General features: G+C 43.8%; 1 protein-coding gene across 1 annotated transcript in view; it reads right to left on the bottom strand.

Annotated features, from left to right (window-relative positions):
* Positions 1-27,494, bottom strand: part of mylk3 (myosin light chain kinase 3) — a gene marked incomplete at both ends in the record, with an annotated part of 113,716 nt that overhangs the window by 52,858 nt on the left and 33,364 nt on the right. Inside the window, 1 exon segment of the mRNA XM_084330540.1 lies at positions 1,429-1,522. Coding sequence (XP_084186666.1) covers positions 1,429-1,522 — 94 coding nt within the window.

The following is a 27,494-nucleotide window of genomic DNA, read 5'->3' as shown; positions in this document are numbered from 1 at the left end:
CTTCCGCCCTAGCCGTCTCATTAGCTGGCGCCAATCTCTGATTGGATCTTAAGTTTGTCAACACAATGTGGCACGGTGTGAACGCCAATCAATCAAGTGCGCCTAACCTCACTACCCGCCTTTTTTAAACTCAAATACCCTATTTTGATTGGATAATTATATTCTTAAGCCCAACCCGTGCAGTCTTTTTGCAGTGAGTGATTGACAGCTGGCCATTATGTGTTATCATGGGATCAGGCCAGGTGAGAGAGCTCAGGTGAGATCCATAGATGTCCCTAGAATCAGATACCAAGAACATGCAAATGGACCATATAAAAAAAAAGTCTGTAAATGCGTATTCTACGTCTTATGGAATGAATGAGATTTAAAAAAAAATATTTAAAAAAAAATATATATATATATATTTTTTGTAATACATTTTTAGTTAATTTTCATAACGCGATAATTAGCTGTTTAATTAATCTAATTAACGCAATAAACTGACAGCCCTAATGTATATACTGTATACAGTATGTTCTATATATATATACAGGGGCATAGCGGAGGGTGTGCGGGGGGGGGGTGCTGGAACCAAATACACAGGCTCCATGCTGGATAGGACTAAAGGTTTTCTTTAAAATATCAAAAAGGTGGGTTTTTCGGTTTTTAGGCCAAACATTTTCCTCAAAATGAGGCAATTTTCTTAAAAGATCAAAAAGGTGAGGCTTACATTTTTCCTCTTATGACTAAATGAGGCAATTTTCTTAAGGTGTGCTAATAAGAGCCAGTTAGTGCTGCCCTTATTTCCACCATGGATGTGCCTGTATATTCATTAAGTCAAGTAATTTCTTAGATTGTCTGGAGGTGTGTGTGCATGAGTCGTGGTTGGGGAGGAGAGGGGGGCCCAGAGACACCCCATGGAGACAGAATTCCTTGCTCTGCCCCTGTGCATATACAGATGAAGCACTTCAGATTCAGTACCCTACTGCTGCGCTTCTGCCACTCTTCTACCACTTTAGAACTAGCACTCAGGTGTTAATTTTCGCGGGCTGGTGGCTGGGTCTAAACGTGAACAAAGGGAGGGTACTTAACTTAAGTGCTTCCCCAGGGAGGGGGTCGGGGGCTACTGCCCTCAGACCACCAAGATAATTTTTATATGGGCAGTCTGACTTGGGGTACTGACCATATATTAGTGTTGCAATGCATGATAAGTAAACAGTGAAAAAAGCTAAGAAATCGGATGGGGCTGGGACATTTGGGACGAATAAAAATGTAAGATGAAAATCTCCCCAGCCTGTGGGAGGCAGTGGAGGTGTGAAATCTGGCCCGGTCCAGAACAATAGGAGTCACAAAATCAGTTTGGACTGGAGTGGTGGAGTAGTGGTAGAGGAGCAGTAGATGTTTGATTTTTCAGGGCTGTATCTGTATAAGATATGACACCTCTCTCACCTTTGAGTGATTTAAATGCCTCCTCGTCCACCTGGGTCCCTTGGCTAACTGTGGCTTTTGGCGTTTGATTCTCATCTTCAGATTTATCTCTCTTCTGGGGGAAAGAAAAACAAAACAAGATCAATAACAACCAATGTAACATCAATACAGTCTGCTCTGAGCCTTTGGGCTAGATCCACAAAGAATGGATTGCACAGTGCTAATTATGAATTAGCCAATCGTCGTTAGCCAATTCATTATGAATTGTAAGTAAGGGAGCAATTAGCACCGTGCAATCCATTCTTTGTGGATCTAGCCCTTTGTTTTTCTGAGAGTGGGCAGTTTTTCTTTATTGAGACAGCAGGACGGGTGAGAAAGAGACAGAGAAGACACTGTAGAGAGTGTTCGGTTGAAACACTGGAGAACGCAGCGGCCCTACTGATCTCTCCAACCTACCAAAGTCAGCCGATGTTACCCCACTTCTTAGGTACCTGCACTGGCTTCCCCATTGCCGCATGAGTCTGCTTCAAGGCCCTCGACCTGGCATACCGTGCGGCAAAGGGAACGGCTCCCGCCTACATCCGGTCATTGGTCTGGAAACACACACTAACCTTTATACTGTCTTTTATGCACTAAATAATCTTCCTTGTCTATATTACTACCTACTATACTACTATGTCTCTACTGCTATGCACTCAACACTGCAACACCCAACACTGTTTGATGAACATTGTTACTCAGCTGATAGAGTTGTGCCCTTCCTGCTGACCTGTCGTACAGAACCTGCAAGTCGCTTTGGATAAAGCGTTCGGCTAAAGGACTAAATGTAAATGTAAATGGAGAGAGGGTCTTGTTGGGACATGGGGGTAGGTTCCAGAGGTGGGGGGGTCTTCTTAATTAGTATATTTGTTTCTCTAGATTAACCAATGTTAACGTTATTAATCCTGTGGCCACGCTTTAATTAAAAACAGCCAATCAAATCCCCATCAATGGAAAATGAACCCACCCATACTGTTAGATTTAGATCACAATCAGCCAGTATCACTTCTTCATCTGTTGGCTCGTATAGTTTCTGCGTTGTGTTTATTTCTCTCTCCGACGTCTTCTCATACTGGCTGTACAATCTTTGTCATTCCCCTTTAATGCAATCCGTAATCATAAGAATTCACCACGTCAGACGTGTTACCTTTCTTGGAAAACGTTGTTTATTACATAAACAAAGCCTCTGTAATCAGATGGAAACCAATTCTGTAATTGTCCTTGAAAACTAAATTCATTATTCTATCGTCTCTTCTGCTTTTAGTCCAATGGTGGTTGAGGCCTCGTCGTTAGCCAAAACCCTTCTTTGTTAGCCGAGGCCCCTCCCACCACCCTCTAGTTAGTGCTCTGTCACTCTGTCCACGTCTGCTCGTATCAGCCTTGCGTCCTGTTCTAACTTACACCTGGGCCCTGTTTCTTGTACCTGGATAACTGAGTTAGCCGGATAACTTTAACTGGATAACTGAGTTAGCCGGACTTTCCGGTTCCATGTACGTGGATTTTCCAAATCACCATGACAACATATCCAAAAGTTTGAGCCTGGTCGAAAGCAGAGTTCAAGTTCAACTTAGCCTGAACCATCGCCACGCCCCCGCAAAGAAGTGACGGCCCGTTTCCTGAAACTATTCCCACAGTCTACGATCTGCATTATACCATTCTGAATTACGTTCTTGTGCTCCATTCTTCCAGAGGGGGCGTTTGAAATGTAAAATAGACCCAAAATGCTGATACTAAATTCACTTTGTCCTAAATAATGCACGTTATATATACCGTGGCGACGGTGGCGCTCGCTCGTGCGATGTACACATTATGTGGTTATTTTAATTGTAACTGGGATTAAGATGTCTGATGAGATGCGCTGTTTGACGGATTTGAGAAATTGAATGAGCCGTTGACGTCACATTAATGAATGAGGATAAAGAGATAAACTTCATTCATAACAAAGGATATTCTAAACACGGGTCTCTCGTTCATTAATGTATAAACAATGAATTTATCCCATCTGGCACAGTGGTCCAGCGGTAGTGCTCAAGCCTGCCAACCCAGCGACCGGGGTTCAAAACCCGGTCTTTCCAATATGATTTTTTTGAATATTAATGATTATACGCCAACGTAGCCTGGTTTTAAGTTAAAATATTATAAATCTACATGCATTGAGGATGTCATTCTTTATATAGCTCTCAACGTGCACCAAATTGAATTATTCCTATATTGCAAAAAGAAGGAGACGACTAGGGTCTTGAACCCCGGTCGTCTGTGTGAAAGTCAAAAGAATAACCCGTTAGACCACATTGGAGATAAGTTAAAGATTGACTATACATCAATCAATGGGTAAGAGAGCCGTATCGTAATTCTGTATAACAGTTAACTAATTATTTTCGCTAGCAAGATCTCATTTGATTATTCAATCCAGCAGGCAAGTTTAAAGAAATATAATCTGATTGATTGAGGTAATGAGGGACTTAAAATTAGCCTATAGATAACGCATTTAACTTGTCGGCGAGGCGATTGAGCCGTACTGCAATATGTTAATAAAGTTTTAAATCAATTAATCAATCAATGCCGCTAGAGAATCAGGATTTCTGCGATCGACACCTGCTGTCTTCTCAGCTGAGGCGGGCGCGCGCACTGATCCTGAGAATCAAGTCTGGCTTGAGTTAACGAGACTGAATCCACCTTCTTGGAACAGGAAAATCCCGGCTTCAAACATCGGGTTAACTGAAGCTGGATAATGACATCTTGATCGACTTAGTTGAACCACGTACAAGAAACAGGGCCCTGGAAGGAACTCCACATTATAATATTCTCGGCATAGCAACGACAGGCCCGGCCTCTCTTCTCGTTGCTATGTGACACACTGTCATGGCAACTGCTATTCACCTTTAACACACATTAAACGTCCGTTCTATTGATGTCAAACTTACTCTCTGACCATTCTGCCTGCTCTCAGTCCTTATCGTTGTTATGTGCTGACCTCGGCATGCACACACCCTACTTGCTGCTACCACACTGACTCTCTCTGACCGCCTCCTCCACCACCTCTACCTCTCTGACCTGGCTATAAGTAGATGCTGTCATCCACCAATATTTAACACTATATACACCTTGAAAAACCTATATTTCCTTCAATACTCATGCTGATTGGTCCTTGTGCAAGACTAGATCTTTGATTAAACACCTGCTATCAGAAGAATAGACAATAGAATAGTTTTTACTTTTACTTTTTAGCACATTTAAAAGTAGACACTTTTTTATTTTTACTCAAGTGTGTTTTTAGCCAGATACTCTGACTTTTACTTAAGTACGATTTTGAGACGGTACCCATACTTTCACTTAAGTATAATTTCTGGGTACTTTTTACACCCTGGTCTTGACCACTACACCATCTCTAGGCTCGTCTACTTCCTGCTACTTAGATGCAACGTCACACCATCGTTGTGCGATAGTAAAGGGTTAACCTTCTGTCATGTGGCAGTGAAAGGGTTAACCGGCTGTCGTGTGGCAGTGAAAGGGTTAACCTTCTGTGAATTGTCGCAGTGAAAGGGTTAACAGTTTTGGTAGTGTGGCAGTGAAAGGGTTAATCCCCCCTTGAGGAAATGTGTCTTGTTTTTAGCTGTACGTGGAGCCGTGTTTGCCCGAGGCAGAGTTGAGGAATGAGATGTGGGGCCTGTAGGCTTCACGCTGGGCCGGAGCTACTGGTGGTGGTATGGCATACTCCAGATAACAACGCACACTCCCCCAGTGGAAAGAGAGGCCTATTGGGGGCCAGAGGGCAGCTGGCCTGGCATGTTTGTTCTGCCTAAGCCAACACTAACTGGTGGATGCCTGGGATAAGATACAACCCAAACAGGGACTCTTGGGGGAGGGGGGGCGGGGGGCTTTTACACATTGCTGGGTTATTGGATGGGTGTGTGTTTACAGTTTGAGTAGCCTACATCTTGCCCAACGAGAAGAAGAAAAGAAAACTGTGTAATTTCACGTGTCATCCCACCTGATTCCCATGTGTAATTTCTAGGCCTGTCCGCGACTAAGGATTTGTATAGTCGACTTTGATTGGCCGAAATTTGACGATAGTCGACTGGTAGTCGACTACCCCACCGAATGCAATTTCTTTTAGGGGGGGGGGGGGGGGGGGGTCATTCCATTTGGGCTGTGGGGGGTGCTTAATGTCTGAAGCCTAAGGAGTCGACTGAAGGCTTCTTGTCCTCTGAAAGCATGCAATAGGTCCACTGATGGATACATCTTGATATGTCTAGTGTGTGAAATCCTCTTTCAGTTCCTCTGTGCCCGTCTTCTTAGGCAGTTAGCCTCGCTGGTATGTGCGCCATTAGCGTTAGCCACGCTTCTAGGCCTCTTTGCTTTTGGAAAGAATGATACAATCATTTTTTTTTTTATTATAATATTTTTTTTGGTTTTTTGTTTTTTTACTAAGAGGTCGGCAGTCGACTATGGCTCCTTTCGATCGATATGTCGACTATTCAACTAGTCGAGGTCAGCCCTAGTAATTTCCATGGCATATCACATGGGAAGCCCTGCTTTCACTTATTGTCATGTGATAATGGTGCCTTCACATCTGTGTGCACTCATAGGTGGGTGTCATACTGACTGATGACTGACTGAATTATAACTGTATTAAAATGATATTGAAAAACAAGGGCTTCCATAAGACCACAATAGTAACAGAAAACAAGACGTTGGAAGCCATTTCCATGCATAGGTCATAGGTCAGCCATACATCAAAGAGAAATGAGGATCATGAGCAAAAATCTAACACAAGGAAATATTGCTGCCTGAGGAAGTGTTTTGAGCTTGAAGAGCGTTGGCTGCATCTATCAAAAGCCTATCAAAAGTTTGTTTTTTGGCTTTTGATGCATTATTATTATTTCTTTGACTTGTGCCTGTTGAGCATTTAATAAATCTTAAACCTTTGTTTAAGATTCCCATTCATCATCATCAAACCTTTATTTAACCAGAAAATAAAAACCCATTGAGACCGAGAAGGCAAGCACAAATTATGACAAACCATACATAACAAGACACAATACACATACAGTAGACTACCATACAACCGATATTTTAAATGAAAAGTCAAATTAAGTTTAAAAAAATACAAGCACAATAAAGCAATAGCAATCAACCAAAATGTTAAATTCAACATCCAAGCAGGAGCAGCAGGTGGAAACGATGTCCGATATTTTTTGTTTAAAACAATACAAGCAGATCGGAGAGGCCAATTTGAGACGTGTCTGGAGGTCATTCCAGGCCCAAGGACCAAAATAAAATAGGCTTCCTTTACATGCCTCAGTCCGCACGGGTGGTATATATATATATTTTTTTTTAATCCTCTTTTTCTCCGCCTGATTTTCTATGCTTTTCTCCCCATCCCAATTTAGTCGTTATGCCAATTCCCCGCTCCCCTAACTGGTCTTTGTGCGCATGTTCCCCCTACTGGTCGGTACAAGGGAACCCTGAAGTCTACCACATGCTTCCTCCGACACATGTGGAGACAGTCATTGACTCTTTTTCCACCTGGCAGCGAGGACTCTCATTGGTTAAGCGTAACGCGTGGGAGGTCACGCTGCCTTCACCACTTCCTGCCTTTCGCTGAGCAGGCGCCCAGACCTGACCTGTCCACAACACCAGATTACCACCCACGACTTCCCTCCCGCTAACTCAGCCAAACGAGTTAGTATGACGATCGGCCCAAGCCGCAGGCAATGCCGCAGCCTCTTGCATTGGTGACGAGCGCAATCTCCGCTACGCCACTCGACCGCCCTGCACGGGTGGTATTTTAAAGCGCATCTAGGTGCTTTTGTGTTTTGCTGCATTTATCAAAAGCCTTTTATTGGGTATTCGGTCGACTAATCGATCGAAAGGAGCCGTAGTCGACCTCTTAGTCGAATGCAAACAAATTAAAAATAAGATTATAATTAAAAAATACATTTTATCATTATTTACAAAGGCAAAGAGGCCCACAAGCATGGCTAATGCTAATGGTGCACAATTGCACATACCAGCGAGGCTAACTCCCTAAGAAAACGGGCATAGAGGCACTGAAAGAGGATTTCACCCGTCTAATGAACACACTAGACATATCAAGATGTATCCATCAGTGGACCAATTGCATGCTTTCGCAGAGGACAAGAAGCCTTCAGTCGACTCCTTCAGACATTAAGCACCCCCCACAGCCCAAATGGAATGATTATTAAAAGGGTATTAAAAAAAGAAATTGCATTCTGGGTAGTCCAGAATCTATAGTAAATCTAAAGTAATATAGTAATCCAGACTATCGGCAAATTTTGGCCAATCAAAGTCGACTATACAAATCCTTAGTCGTGGACAGGCCTAGTATGTAGTTACTACATACTAGGCCTAATTGTAGTTAGACTTAAGAAGTCCAGACCACGACCGTCTACGTAAAGGTTGGGAGGGTTCCAGCTGTATAATTTCCATTTCCAATTTAAGTCCAGAGGGGCATCGATTTAAATGACTATGTTTGTTCACAATGTTCTCCTGATATTCAGGGAAGGTATGTAGTGGCAGTGGGGAAACTATACAATGTGCCACTTATTACAGCTGGTGTATAATATGCTCCAAGTTTTGAGTTTTCATCACTATGGCCTTTAATCCCTCATTTCAATTTGCATCGTTTAATTACGGGGGATACTTTAATTGTGTTTTAAATCCAGAATTAGACAGATCCTCAAAACCAATCAACCGCTTTCTAGATTGACAAGGGATATAGCATTTTAAGAATTGGATTGTTAATCCTTGGAGATTTAAAAACCCATCCGGCTGAAACTTTTCTCTCTTCTCCCCTGCCCACCAGTCGCACTCACGGATTGATTGTTTAATTTTCTTTTAATAGATTGAACTTTTCTGCCACAGGTCGAGAAATGTGAATACAAAGCAATTGTAATTGTGGACTGAATAAACACCAATTAGCCTACTGTGAGAACAGGAGCACGGAGGAAGCTATCTCCTCAGCGCTACATTCTGCCCTCTCCCACCTGGTCTGGATGAGAGCAACACCCAGGTGAGAACGCTGTTGTGTTCATCGACTTCAGCTCTACATTCAATACCATCATCCGCTCTAAACTCATCGCCAAAACGTGGTGACCTTGTGGACATTAACCCCTCTGTCTGCTACTGGATACTTGACTTCCTAACTAACAGACCCCAGTTTGTTAGGATAGAAAATCTCACCTCCTCCACCCTCACCCTGAATACCGGCGTCCCGCAAGGCTGTGTGCTGAGCCCCCTTCTCTACTCCCTTCACCCAGGACTGCACTCCTGTACATGGCACCAACACCGTTATCAAGTTTGTGGACAACACAACGGCGGTGGACCTCGTCAAAAACAACGATGAGTTGGCCTACAGGGAGGAGGTCCAGCACCTGGCGGCGTGGTGCACCGACAACAGGAGCTCATTGTGGACTTCAGGAAGACTAGAGCCGGCATGGACGCCCCAGTCCATATCAACGGGACGGAGGTCCGGCTTCAAATTCCTGAGAGTCCACATCTCTGAGGACCTCTCTTAGACCCTCAACACCTCGTCACTGGTCAAGAAGCTCACCAGCATCTCTTCTTTCTGAGAAGACTGAGGAAAGCCCACCTGTCTCCTCAGATTCAAGGACACCTCTCTTCCCAATCATGGACTGCTTGCCCTCCTCCCCTCCGGGAGGCGCTACAGGAACCTCTGCTCCAAGTCAAGCAGACTCAGGAACAGCTTCTTTCCCTCAGCTGTCATCTCCCTGATGACAGCCCCACCCCCCCCTCATACTTTCCGTAGCCGCATTTCTGCAGGACGCTCTCTGATTGGCCACTGACTGACGCTCTCTGATTGGCCACTGACATGTTTGCCCAATCGCGTGACGAGCTGTGTCTTTGCCCATTTCCGCGTCGAACAGCCTGCAAACTACCTGGCATTCTATCGCCATGCTCTAAGACAAACTCTAACCTTAACCTACTTCGAAAGAGTGCCTAAGCCTAACCAGTGTAGAAACTGTCGTCGGCCAATCAGAGAGCGTCCTGCAGAAATGCGGCTACGGAAAGTATAGACGCCCCTCATACCATGAACTCCATTGCCTACAGTCACCCTAGGCTCTGTTACCCATACTGTAACTGAGGGGTACAATTCCCTGACTGTATTGTTAGATATGATATTTAATACCACTACCTCATGTACTTTAACTTCTGGCCACCCAGTACAAGATATAAGTATGATGAACACTTTCCCACCTGATGAAACGAATCCACACAAATGTACCAAATCGAAGGTTTAATACAGCAAAGGGTGTATACAACGATCACTTAATTACATTTATGATTTGAAATATGAAATATGCACTTTTATGGCAAATGAGTATTCGTAGGTAAATCAACATTGAATGTCCAATCTCTGGTTACGCAGGGAGTAAGTATACAACCTGGAATATTTAGGAAACGATAGCGATGGTACTTAAATGATTATAGCTGGATACACTAAGGGGGGGGGGGGGGTCCCGCTGGTTGTAAGACAGTAGGAAGGGGGGGTTAGAGAAGCCGCTGGCGGTATCCCATCTGGCCGACGGTGTCTTGGGAGAATCCAAAGTCTTGGACACGGTGCCCACAGAACCACGGACCGCAGACGAATACAGCTGGACCCTCTGTGGACGGTATCTGCCGGTCCACAACGGAGAGACGTGAGGCGACCTCACTGGTGTCGAGCGCCGTCTCACCTGGAGTCTTCTCCGGGGGGTAGTTCCAACACTCCGCAGTGTTGGCCTTTATCCATGGAATAATCAAAGCACACAAAGCATAATCCAAGCCGTGGAAGGCTCGCCGTCGTCCGGGTAGAGTAATCCAATATACAGGTCCAGTCGCTCTTGGCCCGGAGCTCCTCGGATGCAATCACCACTAGGGGTCTGACCAGCCTGGTTAAGCGTCCAGATAACGTCAGGAACGATGGGGGTACTGATAACTTTAGAACTCTAACCGAACGATGCACCATACATAAATAGACTATTATTAGCTCAATAGAATACGTCCAACTCGACGGTATAGTGCCAAACTATGACTATTCAACTATTAATCTACACGATATCTCAATGCCTATTCTGGGGCCAAGTAGGCCTTACTACACCGCACGTGCGTCGTGGGGAGGCTTTGCGTCTGTCACTCTGTTGGAGGGTAAAGAACTGGACTAAAAGAAAGGTTCTACTTTACTTGCGCCATATATATATGCGCTATGAACAAATAGTACCATTCGTATTTCGCCCGACATATTCCTGCGCGGAACCGGGGCTTGCCACGACATGTTAGGCGGCACGATTGAACTTGGACCTAGGGGTATGGCAACCTGGCGCCAGGTTCTCGTCCAATGGTAGAATGAAACTATTATGGGCTGTTTAGTAGACTAAAGGGATATTCAATGCATATTGTACAAGGAATATACAGGGGATATCAAACGATATACAAATACAATTAAATATATATATATAAATAAATATACATATTCGGTTTAATCTGATCCTTCACAACACATACTGTATGACTTCGCCTATACTAAATGTATAGCTACTGCTTTCACTGTCTACAACTTCCCTACACTGTAATCATAGTAATCATAATAATCATAACTACCTACCTCATACTATAGTCTACCCATATGACTCTGTGTGATAGCATGTGTTGTAATCCAACGTCCAAAAGATATTGTCGGGTGTACAATATGAAAGCAAGACTGTTCTGGGTGAACAGACTTAAAACAAGTAGGTATATTACTGTTCTGGGTGAGCAGACTTAAAACAAGTAGGTATATTACTGTTCTGGGTGAGCAGACTTAAAACAAGTAGGTATATTACTGTTCTGGGTGAATAGACTTAAAACAAGTAGGTATATTACTGTTCTAGGTGAACAGACTTAAAACAAGTAGGTATATTACTGTTCTGGGTGAGCAGACTTAAAACAAGTAGGTATATTACTGTTCTGGGTGAATAGACTTAAAACAAGTAGGTATATTACTGTTCTGGGTGAACAGACTTAAAACAAGTAGGTATATTATATTACTGTTCTGGGTGAGCAGACTTAAAACAAGTAGGTATATTACTGTTCTAGACTTAAAACAAGTAGGTATATTACTGTTCCAGACTTAAAACAAGTAGGTATATTACTGTTCTAGGTGAGCAGACTTAAAACAAGTAGGTATATTACTGTTCTAGGTGAGCAGACTTAAAACAAGTAGGTATATTACTGTTATAGGTGAGCAGACTTAAAACAAGTAGGTATATTACTGCTCTGGTTGAGCAGACTTAAAACAAGTAGGTATATTACTGTTCTAGGTGAGCAGACTTAAAACAAGTAGGTATATTACTGTTCTAGGTGAGCAGACTTAAAACAAGTAGGTATATTACTGTTCTGGGTGAACAGACTTAAAACAAGTAGGTATATTACTGTTCTGAGTGAGCAGACTTAAAACAAGTAGGTATATTACTGTTCTAGACTTAAAACAAGTAGTTATATTACTGTTCTAGACTTAAAACAAGTAGGTATATTACTGTTCTAGACTTAAAACAAGTAGGTATATTACTGTTCTAGACTTAAAACAAGTAGGTATATTACTGTTCTAGACTTAAAACAAGTATGTAAATTACTGTTCTGGGTGAGCAGACTTAAAACAAGTAGGTATATTACTGTTCTGGGTGAACAGACTTAAAACAAGTAGGTATATTACTGTTCTGGGTGAGCAGACTTAAAACAAGTAGGTATATTACTGTTCTGGGTGAGCAGACTTCTAATCTGGCTAGTCCCTCCTTTCCTAATGTACTGGACGAGTTGTTCATAGTCCTCAACAAGAGGTCACTGCCAGAGACACCATGTGCTGCCAACCAGCAAACTTGTGCTGTGGGAGCCAACACACAGGCATCAAGAGAGATGCAGGAGCAGAAAGCACCGGCAAGCTAGCCAGATGCATGGAGGATCGGGATGACTGGAAGCACCGATGGAGGGCCCGTCTGAGGACGACCTAGATAGATATGAGGAAATAATCTGGAGATTATACAAATAACATGGGGTTTGGGGGTTGACTCTGATGGGGGAGCGATGGGAAGAGGCCTTGGAAGGGGTGCAAAGGCCTCTGCTCGTGCCTGACGTGGCCCCCCTTCAGTTCAAGGTTCTGTGCATTGGCTGCACTTTTCATAAACCAAAACGCTCAAGAATTCCCCCAAATGTAGATATCATCTCACGTGTGACAGATCCAGTCTCTCTCAGTTCGACAGTGTCCTAACCTGTCCACTTACTTGAAGTGCAACCTTCCAAACACTGTCGGATGTCTTTGAAATGGAAATTCTGGGAAAATAATGAGAATCTTTCTGGAACTAAACTCCAAATAACAAAATGTGTTACACTGCTAGCCCGGAGACTGGTCCCTCTTCAGTGGACGCCTCTCCTCGTCCACGAGCTGGAGACTGATGGCTAAGAGAGGGGATCTCTTCATCTTGAGAAATTGAGATCTACAGTACGGAATCCTCGGATAAGTCTGGGGAGGTATGGCGTCCATTTGTGGAGTATTTGAAGGAGAGATTGAATGTCCCACAGAACTGAAAGTTTAGCTGCCTGTTCGTGTTTTTTCTTTATTATTTTTTTTTACTTTATCTTTATTTTCAGGTCAATATCGTTAGATTTTTTTAAGTTGTTTTGTCTTGTTTGTTTGCTTAACATTTAATTTTTTTTTAAATAATAATAAAATGTACATAAAATGTAGACCATTACTAATTAGGAAGCACACTGGGAACTTGACAATGTGTAGGTTCTGTCACTCAAGTAGCCTAATAAAAGGTTCTTAATAGACCACAGGGGACGTATTTCCGGGGGCACACAGGGGACGTATTTCCGGGGCGCTCCCATCTCTGCAGTGTTTGCTGCATCTATAGGAAAATTAATGGACTATTAATAGTTGGCTCTTAGCTTCATCTGTGGTTCATGCAGGCTGTGGTCCCCTGAACAAGGCCATCTAATAAACATGTCTCATTCTGATGAGGCAGGCGATTTTGAATTTCGAAGCAGCAGTTAAAATTGCTAGCCAAAAATAGCTTAGCTTTGCAGATCAGATCACCAGCCAGAGAAATGGGAACGTTAACAAAACATGAAATCCTTCCTAAAATGTCCCCATTAACCATTTCACTGCGACAATACAGAAGGTTAACCCTTTCAATGCCAAACGACAAAGGGTTAGCCCTTTCACTACCACAGTACAGAAGGTTAACCCTTTCACTACCATACTACAGAAGGTTAACCCTTTCACTACCACACTACAGAAGGTTAACCTTTCACTACCACAGTACAGACGGTTAACCCTTTCACTACCACACTACAGAAGGTTAACCCTTTCACTAACACACTACAGAAGGTTAACCCTTTCACTACCACACTACAGAAGGTTCACCCTTTCACTGCAACATTACAGAAGGTTAACCCTTTCAATGCCAAAAGACACATGGTTAGCCCTTTCACTACCACACTACAGAAGGTTAACCCTTTCACTACCACAATACAGAAGGTTAACCCTTTCACTACCACACTACAAAAGGTTAACCCTTTCACTACCACACTACATAAGGTTAACCCTTTCACTGCAACATTACAGAAGGTTAACCCTTTCAATGCCAAACGACAAAGGGTTAGCCCTTTCACTACCACACTACATAAGGTTAACCTTTAACTACCAAAGTACAGACGGTTAACCCTTTCACTACCACACTACAGAAGGTTAACCCTTTCACTACCACACTACAGAAGGTTAACCATTTCACTGCAACAATACAGAAGGTTAACCCTTTCAATGCCAAACAACAAATGGTTAGCCCTTTCACTACCACACTACATAAGGTTAACCCTTTCACTACCACAGTACAGAAGGCTAACCCTTTCACTACCACACTACAGAAGGTTAACCCTTTCACTGCAACAGTACAGAAGGTTAACCCTTTCAATGCCAAACGACAAAGGGTTAGCCCTTTCACTACCACACTACATAAGGTTAACCTTTCACTACCACAGTACAGACGGTTAACCCTTTCACTACCACACTACAGAAGGTTGACCCTTTCACTACCACACTACAGAAGGTTAACCCTTTCACTATCACACTACAGACGGTTAACCCTTTCACTGCAACAATACAGAAGGTTAACCCTTTCAATGCCAAACGACAACGGGTTAGCCCTTTCACTACCACGCTACATAAGGTTAACCCTTTCACTACCACACTACAGAAGGTTAACCCTTTCACTACCACACTACATAAGGTTAACCCTTTCACTGCAACAATACAGACGGTTAACCCTTTTCAATGCCAAACAACAAAGGGTTAGCCCTTTCACTACCACACTACAGAAGGTTAACCTTTCACTACCACAGTACAGACGGTTAACCCTTTCACTACCACACTACAGAAGGTTAACCCTTTCACTACCACACTACATCAGGTTAACCCTTTCACTGCAATAATACAGAAGGTTAACCCTTTCAATGCCAAACGACAAAGGGTTAGCCCTTTCACTACCACACTACAGAAGGTTAACCCTTTCACTACCACACTACATAATGTTAACCCTTTCACTACCACACACTGTGGTAGTGAAAGTGTGGTAGTGAACGTGTGTTAGTGAAGGGGTTAACCTTCTGTAATTTGGTAATGAAATGGCTAACCCCACATATAGTATCAAGGATACAATTACTGGTAAACAAGGAAAACAGGGCTTAATGTCTAAATGACAAAAACGTGTGAGAGGTCTATTGTTTCTAATGACGATTCATCTGCAACTATATACATAAGTGTTTCAACCTGATGTTGACTTTATCTGTTGAAAGTAGACAGACTGAAAAGAGCTGGTCAGGTTATTCTCAACCTCAGCCCTTATCTTATCTTAAACATGCCACAGCAGCACCACATACATACACTGTTTTCCAGGAGCCGGTCAAACAACAGTCAGTCACAGTTTAGCTGCAGGGCAGGAGCGCCCAATGAATGGATGAATGAACACTTTTATTTAAAATGGACACCACAGCTACACTGGACCAGTCACAGTGGACAGACCAGATGTGTTGTTTTGCGTGTTTATAGCACAAGTGCTAGTTTTCAACACTATAGTCCATTGAGGCCTTTCTAAACGAACAATATAATACAGAATTAAAATCACAAATCAGAACAAATAGTTACCAGAACAAGAGTCCATGATCAAAACAACAAAACCAGTCCGCGTTTATGTGAGCACTGCTGCTTTGATTTCAGCCATACCTTGAGTCCTCTGTTGAAGACGTTGGCATTGGACTCCAGTTTTAAGCCAGTAGGCAGAGAGTTCCATAAGTTTGCCCCATTAACAGAGAAGGCAGACTGTCCAAACGAACTCTTGCACATGGGAACAGTACAGTCACCATTAGTGTGTTTGCTCTGCTAGAGCTCCAACGTCTAACCACTAACCACTGTCCAATAGTGCCGGGCAGTTTGATTTTCCTTTTTATTGATTTGTTAATTTTGAGTTGATTCATCTTAAATTAATTGAATCTTTCTTCAGTTTCTTTGAGTTCCCTGAGACCCCCCTGGCTCCCCTGTGGCTCGTGAATGTTTTTTTCTTTTTAATACATGCTGTTTCATTTGTGTCTTCAGTCTATTAAGCTATTTTGATCATTTAGTGAAGCGTTGTCTTTATAGTTTGTGTCGCTGGCAGAGCAACTAGTCACTACTGCGTCACTCCATTCCAGTTCTTATTACTTGACAGTGAGGAGAAAGAGAAGGGACGACACTAGGCAGCCCGGCTAGTGTCAGGAAATTCAAAGTATTCTGAGCTTCCCGATTGGCACTCGATTGGTGACTGGGAGTGATTTAATCATATTTGACAATCATGTATCATCTGTGACTCGATACGTACCAAACTTAACATTGATTAGTTCAAAATGATTAGTTAAAGGTGTTATAGATACGATTATAATAGATTTAATTGGTATACAAGGCCCTAATTTGGCCACAATAAATGGCCAACGTACTGTGTATGAGTCAACTAGATCTCTCAGGTCATCTGACGCTGGATTCCTAATCATACCCACAGTAAAATCAAATGCTGGAGAAGCTGTTGCTTTCAGGCGTTACACTCCCAGTCTCTGGAATACCCAGCCAGAGATGGGGCTGAGATGAGCTACTAATTTAACCTCTAAAACTAAACCTGCTGTTTGCCTTTGACTAAAAGCTGTTTGCACCACAGGACCAAAGGCCCTGGATTAAAGGGGAGGAACAACATCTCATTCACCATCGCTGCCTCTCTACCGGACAAGCTTAAGACCTTCTATACCTGGTTCTCCCCTGCCCACAACAGCCCCACCAGGCCCGCTACACAGTCATCAGTGAGGCAGAAGTGAACAGAGAGTTCTTGCTCATCAACATCAGGGAAGCAGCCGGTCCAGATGGAGTTCCAGGCCGACTGTGCAGCAGAGCTAACAGGCGTGTTCACCAATATATTCAACATCTCCCTCGCCTCATGCAAAGTTCCAGCTGCTTCAAATCCTCCACCATCACCCCGGAGCCTAAAGTTCCTGCCTGCTTCAAATCCTCCACCATCACCCCGGTGCCTAAAGTTCCTGCCTGCTTCAAACCCTCCACCATCACCCCAGTGGCTAAAGTTCCTGCCTGCTTCAAATCCTCCACCATCACCCTGGTGGCTAAAGTTCCAGCTGCTTCACTTCCTCCACCATCACCCCGGTGCCTAAAGTTCCTGCCTGCTTCAAATCCTCCACCATCACCCCGGTGGCTAAAGTTCCTGCCTGCTTCAAACCCTCCACCATCACCCCGGTGCCTAAAGTTCCTGCCTGCTTCAAATCCTCCACCATCACCCCGGAGCCTAAAGTTCCAGCTGCTTCACTTCCTCCACCATCACCCCGGTGCCTAAAGTTCCTGCCTGCTTCAAACCCTCCACCATCACCCTGGTGGCTAAAGTTCCAGCTGCTTCACTTCCTCCACCGTCACCCCGGTGCCTAAAGTTCCAGCTGCTTCACTTCCTCCATCATCACCCCGTGCCTAAAGTTCCAGCCTGCCTCCTCCACCATCACCCCGGTGCCTAAAGTACCAGCCTGCCTCCTCCACCATCACCCCGGTGCCTAAAGTTCCAGCTGCTTCACTTCCTCGCCCATCACCCTGGTGGCTAAAGTTCCAGCTGCTTCACTTCCTCCACCATCACCCCGGTGCCTAAAGTTCCAGCTGCTTCACTTCCTCCACCATCACCCCGGTGCCTAAAGTTCCAGCTGCTTCACTTCCTCCACCATCACCCCGGAGCCTAAAGTACCAGCCTGCCTCCTCCACCATCACCCCGGTGCCTAAAGTACCAGCCTGCTTCCTCCACCATCACCCCGGTGCCTAAAGTTCCAGCTGCTTCACTTCCTCCACCATCACCCCGGTGCCTAAAGTACCAGCCTGCCTCCTCCACCATCACCCCGGTGCCTAAAGTTCCAGCTGCTTCACTTCCTCCACCATCACCCCGGTGCCCAAGAAGAACAAGGTCACTTGTTAGAAAGACTGGCGCCCCATTTCCCTCATACCCATAGTGAGCAAGAGCCTTGAGAGGATTGTGAAGAAGACCGTCCTCAAGGAGATACCACCCACCCTAGACCCCCACCAATCAATGAGTTGATTGATTGATTTGATTGTGGATTAGAGACATCCACCAACCAATCAGATCCACCCTAGACCCCCACCAACCAATCGGATCCACCCTAGACCTCCACCAAACAGATCCACAGACGATGCGATAGACACTGCCCTCCAACACCCTCATGCACCTGGACAAACCAAACACCTATGTGAGGGAGCTGTTCATAGACTTCAGCTTAGCTTTCAACACCATAATCCTCTCCATTCTGGATACCAAACTCAGAGACCTGGGCCTCAACCCCCAACCTGTGCAGCTGGATCCTGGACTTTCTATCGGATCAGTGACAGGTGGTGAGGTTGGGCTCCAACATCTCTGAACACAGGATCCTCAATACAGTTGGCTACACCAACTCGAGGGACACCAACAAACTGAACCAGCTGGTGAGGAAGGCTAGCTCCGTGGTGGGAGTCGAGCTGGTCAGACTAGAGGTGGTGCCAGAGAGGGGGATGAGAAGGAAGCTATCCTGGAGAATCCCTCCCACCCCCTCTACGACGAGCTGGTCAAGATGTGAAGCACGTTCAGCCACAGACTCATACCCCCCCGACACTCAACTAACCGCCTCGGACAGTCCTTCATACCAGCGGCCATCAGGCTCCACAACAGTGGGCAGGGATATTGGACCAGTCACAGTGGACAGACCAGATGTGTTGTTTTGCGTGTTTATAGCACAAGTGCTAGTTTTCAACACTAGTCCATTGAGGCTTTTCTAAACGATAGAATAAAATGAACAGTATACTACAGAATTAAAATCACAAAGCAGAACATACAATTGAACTAATAGGAAGCTAAAAAGGACAATAACACTACCTTATGCATACTGCACCTTATGTGAATACTGTGATACTGTGAATACTGTATATTCTGAGTGAATACTGTGATACTGTGAATACTGTATATTTCATTTCAGTTAGTTAGATAGTAAATTATAACACTACCTTATGCATACTGCACCTTATGTTAGATAGTAAATTATATTGACTTATTTGTTTACACTGATTGTGTTGTTTTTACTACCTGTACCCCCCCCTGTTACGGATGGTGTCCTTATGTATATGTATGGGAGTTATGTATATGATCTGTTGTATATATAGGCATGTTTTGTTTGTTGTTGTTTTTTGTCTCCCTCTTGTGTCCCCATTCTCAGGTGTCTCCCAGTCTCACCATCTCACTCCAGCAACAGCAACAGCAGCAGCAGCTAAGGCTCGTCAGCAATCAAGCTCCACTCCCCTTCATATATCCCATTGTGTGCAGTGTTAGTTAGCTCTCTGGTTGATGGTTGTGGTAACTATCTCTGTGTCTTTGTGGTAGAGCTCTCTGTGTGTCGTTTGGTATAGAGCCGTGGCTCTTTCTGGTATTTTGTAGAGCTGGTGAAGGCTCTGGTATTTGGTAGAGCTGGTGAAGGCTCTGGTATTTGGTAGAGCTGGTGAAGGCTCTGGTTCTTTGTGTTATTGTTTAGTGAACCACCTTGTATCTTTTGGTTTTCCTTGTTATTGCACATTTCTGTCTAACCTTAATCCTTTGTATATTTGTTTGTCACCCAGCCTATGGTGATTGCTTTTCTTTGTATTAATCTTTTGTTTCACACACAGGGACATTGAGGACAGGAAGATACCCTGGGTCTACATTTTGCATCACGTAGGTGACCTGATGTTAAAGACACCAGCTTTAGAGTGAGCACCACCACCTGTACTTTTGGGCATCAGCGCCTGTAAGGGGGGGTGGGATTTCATTTCCTTTTGTATTTCATTTGGTGCCACTGGTAGTCCTCCTTGATCTCTGTGTTGCTGTGTTTATAAATAAATACTATTATTTTGCAAACTGTTTCCATGGTTTTGTGTCACTGCACCCTCACCTACCCTGTCTGTGGCCTTGTGTTGCGTCCCCTTACTGGGGTGCGTAACATAAATGGGGGCTCGTAAATAGGCAACAGACATTTGGTGTTGGTGTGCAGTTGGCACGTTAAATAGGCTGGTGTTTGGTGAAATTTGGTTTGTGTATGTTTGCGCTGGTGTCTCTTTGTAGTTATGGCGGCTTTTAGGGTGGAGGAATTTTTGAGTGATCCCTCGGTTGAACGTTTGGACCAGTGTAGGAAGGAGGATCTGTGTGCTATTGCCTCACATTTTCAGGTCAGCCTTGCGAAGAGCCTGGCGAAGGCTGACCTGAGAGAGGAGGTAGTACGGCTATTGATATATAGGAAGGTGCTCAGTGCGGGTGAGGGAGCGTCTTTTATTTCTTCCCCTCAGTCTAACTCAGACACGGAGCATGAGGGAGAAGAAGGGGCGGTGGTGGACCCGGTTACAGACGGGGTAGAGGATAAGCCCTCCTTTTCTGGTGTCACGTCTCCAGTGCCCAGACATGCTTCACCCTTCCCTGGTGGGAGTACTGAAGGGGCCAGTCTTCAGTTAAGTTTGGCACGGTTGCAATTTGAGGAGAGGGAGAAGGAGAGGGAGTCCAGGTTAGCTGTTAGGAAAATGGAGCTGGACACACACCGGGTGGACGCTGAGATTAAAATGAAGCAGCTGGAGCTCGAAGCTGCTAAAGTTAGGAGTCCTGCTCATCCTTCTTCCACGGCTGTGGGGGCTTTCGATGTGAGTAAACTTATATCTCTTGTTCCTCAGTTTTGTGAGGCGGAGGTGGACTCCTATTTTAATGCATTTGAGCGGGTTGCTACCTCTTTAAAATGGCCTAAAGAGGTCTGGGCTCTCTTGCTCCAGTGTAAGCTGACTGGGAAAGCCCAGGAGATTTTGTCTGCCCTCCCTCTGACTGACAGCTTGTCTTATGACATAATCAAGACGGCTGTACTTAGAGCATATGAGCTAGTGCCAGAGGCGTACAGGCAAAAATTTCGAGCCCACAAAAAGTTGCCTGGCAGGACTTTTGTAGAGTTCGCTCATGAGAAGGAGTCTCTATTTTTTCGGTGGTGTAAAGCAAGTGACGTGTCTGATTTTAATTCGCTGTCTGAGTTACTGTTACTGGAGGAATTTAAGTGTAGTCTGTCTGACCGTTTGGCTACGTATCTGAGTGAGCAAAAAGTTAGTACGTTGGCTCAGGCTGCAGTGCTCGCTGACGAGTTTGTGCTGACCCATAAGCAAACGTTTGGTACTTTACGACATGAGGGTAGGACTTTTTATCCCTCTGCTCACACTCCAGCTAGATCACACGTTAGTCCGCCGCAGATCCGCCACAGTGGCTATGTTGGTCAGGCTAGTCCGCCCCACTCAGTATCTCCCCGCTACAAGGAGGAGCGTGAGTGTTTTTTTTTTTTTTTTTTTTAAACTTAAATTTTTTATTAACAGTTATTTAGACAGACAGCACTTACAAAAAATAAATAATAAAAAATGAAGAGACTAGTATCACAATAAAAACAAAAAGAAAAAACAGTGCACATAAATATTTACATGGGTATCACATGGTTAGTTGTCTGGTTCCCCTACTGTTGTTTTCTAGGTATTTGATACAAAGGCTGATTGTGTATCTCCCTTAAACAGGCATAAACAGGTAATTCCTACTCAAAGACAATAAATGCTGACTAAGGTTTGTATGTGTGATCTGGGTCCAGAGACCCTCCTTGAGTTTCTTTCTTCCCTTCTCCTTCGTCCTTTCTTTTTTTTTTCTCTTGTTTATTAACTTTCACTTTGCCTTTTGTTTCACCCATACACAAACCACCTCATCCCTGAATATTTAATATCACACCGTTAAACAGACATAAATAATAAGGTATAAAAGCATTCAGCACTTGTAATATCCCAAAAACAAAATAGAAAATATTAACTAAAGTACAGGTGTGTGACATGGGTTCATAGACCCTGCTTGAACATCTTTCCTCCTTTACCCTTCGCTCTCTTGTGTTGCATTTGGTTCTTCCTCTGTGATGTCGTTCTCGTTCCTTTTATAATCCTCCCACTTTCCCCATCTTTCCCCAAATTTCTCTTCCTGTAACCTCAGCATGTGTGTTATCCTTTCCATATCCTGTATTTCTTCCACTATTCCTACCCATTTTGCTATTGTCGGTGGGTCTTCCTTATACCACAGTCTCGTTATTGCTTTTCTGGCCGCTATCAACATTATCTTTATTAAATATTTGTCCCCCCCTTGTATTCCCTCGTGTGTCAGGTCTCCTAAGTAAAGCACCAGTCCTGTTTGTGGTATCCCGTATCCATAGGCGGAGTTTGAACTTGACGCCAGGGGGTGCGACTGCTTGGCGAACTATACCCGCGCGCACGCATGCACGATTTTTTTTGACCTTTATTTTATTATTTTAGCGTTTTTACAATGCCCTAACCCCTAATTTTTTATTTTATTTAGGTAGTACAGCAGCACACACACACACTCACACACACAGCACTACGGGGGATCATTTTTAACTGACTTAGGCTCTAATTATTATTATTCATAGAGACTCTCGAGCAATAATAATTATTACAGCCTCCATTTTTCGTGGACGAAAAATATACCAGGCTATAGATATCAATTTTCCCGAAATAACGCTACCTGCCTCGACAAAATTCGTGCATTGGTTATCCAGATACATTAATTATCATCTCAGAATAAGTGGCTTTGTATCGCGCTGCTGCTGCTGCTGCTGCTGGCCGCGCGTTGCCGTTAACCCTTTCACTGCCACACTACAGAAGGTTCGCCTTATAATGTGACATGATTACTACTATAAAATGAATGTATTGTAAAACAAAACATAATAGAATTCAGATTTGTTTCTCACAATTATTATAATTTTATTAAAATAAAAATAATCTTGATTAAAAAAAAAAAAAAAAAAAAAAAAGGCAATTTCACCCCCGGCCACCAATGCACCCCCTGCACCCCCATAAACTCCGCCCATGCCCGTATCCTAATATTCTAATCATTGCTTCCCCTATCTCCTCCCAATACCCCTTCAGCTTCTGACATCCCCAGAATATGTGCGTGTGATTTGCCCCCTCCTTCCCACACATCCTCCAGCATGCTTTTTGTGTTGGTGCATATTTTCCCTTCAGCTCTGGGGTTATAAAGAATCTGATTATGTTTTTCCATCCAAATTCTTTCCATATTCTCGATCCTGTTGTTGAATGTTGTACCTTGCATATGTTCCCCCATTCCTTCCCTGTTATTTCTATCTCTAGCTCTCTCTCCCATTTCTCCCTTATGTAATCTGTCGTGTGTCCCTTGCTGGTCATTATAGCCCGGTATATTGCTGATATTACTCTTCCTTGCCCCCCTTCGTATGCCCATACTATCATCTTTATTATTCCATTCTGTTCCTCGTCTTTGGCCCCCCTTATTTCTTTGTTGTAGTAGTCTCTAACCTGTAGATATCTGAAGTGGTCCCTGTTTTCTAGTCCAAATTTCTCCTTTAATTTTGGTAGTGTCTGCATTTCTCCCTTCTCTATCATTTTGCATATTGCTGTTGCCCCCCCCCCTCTCCCACCTTCTGAATCCATGGTCTAACCTCCCTGGTTTGAATCTCTTGTCATGTGCTACCCATCTCAGGACCCCTGACTGCTTCTCCAATTTGTGTGTTTTTACTACTCTGTTCCATATGGTGCGTGAGTGTTTTTATTGTCATCAAGTGGGCCACGTTATAAAGGACTGTGGGCCTTCTACACACATCCTGAGGGCCTTCTACACACCTCCTGAGGGCCTTCTACACACATCCTGAGGGCCTTCTACACTCATCCTGAGGGCCTTCTACACACATCCTGAGGGCCTTCTACACACCTCCTGAGGGCCTTCTACACACATCCTGAGGGCCTTCTACACTCATCCTGAGGGCCTTCTACACACCTCCTGAGGGCCTTCTACACACATCCTGAGGGCCTTCTACACTCATCCTGAGGGCCTTCTACACACATCCTGAGGGCCTTCTACACTCATCCTGAGGGCCTTCTACACACATCCCGAGGGCCTTCTACACTCATCCTGAGGGCCTTCTACACACATCCTGAGGGCCTTCTACACACATCCTGTGGGCCTTCTACACACATCCTGAGGGCCTTCTACACACCTCCTGAGGGCCTTCTACACACATCCTGAGGGCCTTCTACACTCATCCTGAGGGCCTTCTACACACATCCTGAGGGCCTTCTACACACATCCTGAGGGCCTTCTACACTCATCCTGAGGGCCTTCTACACTCATCCTGAGGGCCTTCTACACTCATCCTGAGGGCCTTCTACACACATCCTGAGGGCCTTCTACACACATCCTGAGGGCCTTCTACACACATCCTGTGGGCCTTCTACACACATCCTGAGGGCCTTCTACACACCTCCTGAGGGCCTTCTACACACATCCTGAGGGCCTTCTACACACATCCTGAGGGCCTTCTACACACATCCTGAGGGCCTTCTACACACCTCCTGAGGGCCTTCTACAGAGGCACCACGGAGAGCATACTGACAGGCTGCACCACCACATTGGTTCGGAAACACGGAACGACCGCCGAGCACTGGAGAGAGTAGTGCGAACGGCCGAAAACATCTGCGGAAGCAAGCTACCCACCATATATTCACAGAGCGGTGCGTCAGCAAGGCACACAGGATCCTGAAAGACCCCAGCCACCCAAACCACAAACTGTTTGAGCTCATGCCATCTGGCAGAGGGTACCGCAGTCTCAGGTCCACAAACAAAAGAACACTGAACAGCTATTTCCACCAGGCTAACAGACTACTTACTGATGGTTAGACTCTTAATTGTCACATGAGCAGACACAGAAAAGCACCTCAAGTGACTTACACTGTGGTACAAGCACACTTATACACACACACTGCTGATACGTACACTAGATTTTATTTTAAATGATTTATCCACTGTTTTTTTGCTTCGTAAAAAACATATACCTTGTATTGTATAGTTTGTATAGATCGTTGTGTATTGTTGTTTACAAATCTAGAACGGTTGAGGAGCCAGGGAAATACAAGCATCTCAACATTTTCTGAATGTTTGTATATTTAAAAAAGCTGTGACAATAAAATTATCTGAAATCTGAAATCTATTCTATTTTAGTATTTTTATTACTGTCTATTGTATAACTGAATCAAACCGTAAACAAAGAGGCCTATTGGTATGTTAGATCCTAATGTGAAAAACTCTGATTTGCTTTACCTTGTCCACTTTGCTGCTATCTTTTCTATGCTCGTTTTATGTCTGTTTTATATGTCTGCATTTTATGCATTGCAAATTCTATGCTTTTTAGATATGACATTTGGCCTATTCTCCAGTTCCCACAGTTCTAGTATGAAGACATAACAAAGCCCTAGAGCCAATCTTTGTTTTCATTTTCTCACTAGGGCATTGTTTTGTTTACCTTTCTTGTCATAATGGCCCTATTCCCCGTACCTGGTTCAACTAAGTGGATCAAAAGTCCCATTAGGATTTCTCTGTTCCTCGAACGCTGATTCAGTCTCGTTAATTCGAACCAGACTTGATACTCAGGATAATTGCGCGCGGCCGCCTCACCTGAAAAGACAGCAGGTGTCGATCGCAGAAATCCTGATTTTCTAACAGCATTGATTGATTGATTGATTGAAAACTTTATTAACAGATTGCAGAATGGGTACAATACAGTACGGCTCAATAGCCTCGCCGACAAGTTAAATGCATAATCTATAGGCTAATTTTAAGTCCCTCATTACCCCAATCAATCAGATTATATTTCTTAAAATGTGCCTGCTGGCAGTAGGCTTAATGGAATGAATAATCGAATGAGATCTTGCTAGCGAAAATAATTAGTTCAACTCTTTCAGAATAAGTAGATAAAAACAAGCCCAAAGAGTATCTAATTGATACGAATTAATAGATACTTATGAGGATATCTGTACTGTATGTGCTTAGGTATCATGTACTATATAAATACATGGTTCCCAAAGTTTTCAAGGCGCGACCCCCGAAATAACGTGTCAGAGAGGCTTGGAGGCTTGCAGTTTCACTATTAATCAGGTTTTAATCTGTTTCGGACATCATCCATACATGCATTGAATTGATTAACCTTTGGTTTATACCAGTGACACCAGTCATGTTAATCACCTTCTTGTTCATCATCAGATAACAGTGCTTGAACAGATAAATGCATTTTCTCAAATTCATTCATCAAAACGTCAAAGGCTTGCAATTGCTCATTCATTTTCTCAAATCACGTCCACGTCATCAAATCTGTCAAACAGCGCATCTCCTCAAACATTTTAATCCCAGTTACAATATCACAATAACGTGTGAGTGACAGTTCAACAATCCACATATTCAGATTAGTCGAAATTCACATCCACAATCCACGCATAAAGACGCTTCAATTTATGCTTGAATGAAACACAATCCAGGCGCTCCGTTAAGAAAAAATACATCCACAGTGGAGAATATGAAACTAATCAGAGCCAAACGCCCGATTTCATTCATTAAAAACATCCCGCGGGATTCACATTTCAATGCTCCATTATTAAAATAACCACATAGTGTGTATCGCGACTCCGAGTGCCGTACTGTATATGACGTGCATTATTTAGGACAAAGTAAATCCATAGGCTGAATATGATTTATTATCAGCATTTTAGGTCTATTATTTTACATTTCAAAAGCCCCCTCTAGAAAAACGAAGCACAAAAACATAATTCAGAATGGTATAATGGGATATAGACTGTGAGGATTATTTCAGGAAGGGAGCTGGCATTTCTTTTTGTGAGGGTGTGGCCAGTTTATCGAGCTAACTGAACTAAACCCTGCGCTGGACCAGGTTCAAACTTTTTGATCTGTTGCCATAGTGATTTAGACAATCGCGCTTCGAGGAATGAAAATTATCCGGCTAACTCAGTTAGCCAGGTACGAGGAACAGGGCCCATGGTCTCTTATGTACGCCATGTCGATTATGTATTTAATGTAAGTTCTGACCAGACCTCTTTGTCACTTTCTGGTCAGATGCTCGTGTTTCTCTGATGGTAAACTGATCATTTTCTATGGCCATGGAAACAGAAATAACTAATATGTTTTATATTTATTTTTTATATATACAAATTGACTCATCTAAATTTCTAAAGCTCCACTGTTTGGCTCATTTGAATATTCCACAACAGGGGTTAAGTGTCTTGCTCAAGGACAGGAGCAGTCCTGCCTGGGAGGAGCAGGAATCGAACCGGGAACCGAGGAGCCACTGTCGCCTCCTAATAACAGCAAACAACTGTTTGCTATGTGAAGACATCCTGAGCAGAGAATGGCGTCACACTCCATCTGCGCGTGTTGTTATTCCAGCTTCTGTGTTCTGCATGTTAGTGCATGTAAGTTATGCGTGCATGTACAGTATCCCCTCCCTACTTTCCATTTCCCCACCTGATTGGATAAACACGCTGCTAGTTGGGCGGTCCCTGTTTCTCAGGTCCCTGTTCTCAA

Source organism: Notolepis coatsorum (genome assembly GCF_963971535.1).
Source record: "Notolepis coatsorum genome assembly, chromosome: 15".
In the NCBI taxonomy this organism is placed as follows: Eukaryota; Metazoa; Chordata; class Actinopteri; order Aulopiformes; family Paralepididae; genus Notolepis; species Notolepis coatsorum.
This window is presented reverse-complemented; position numbering and strand designations above follow the sequence as displayed.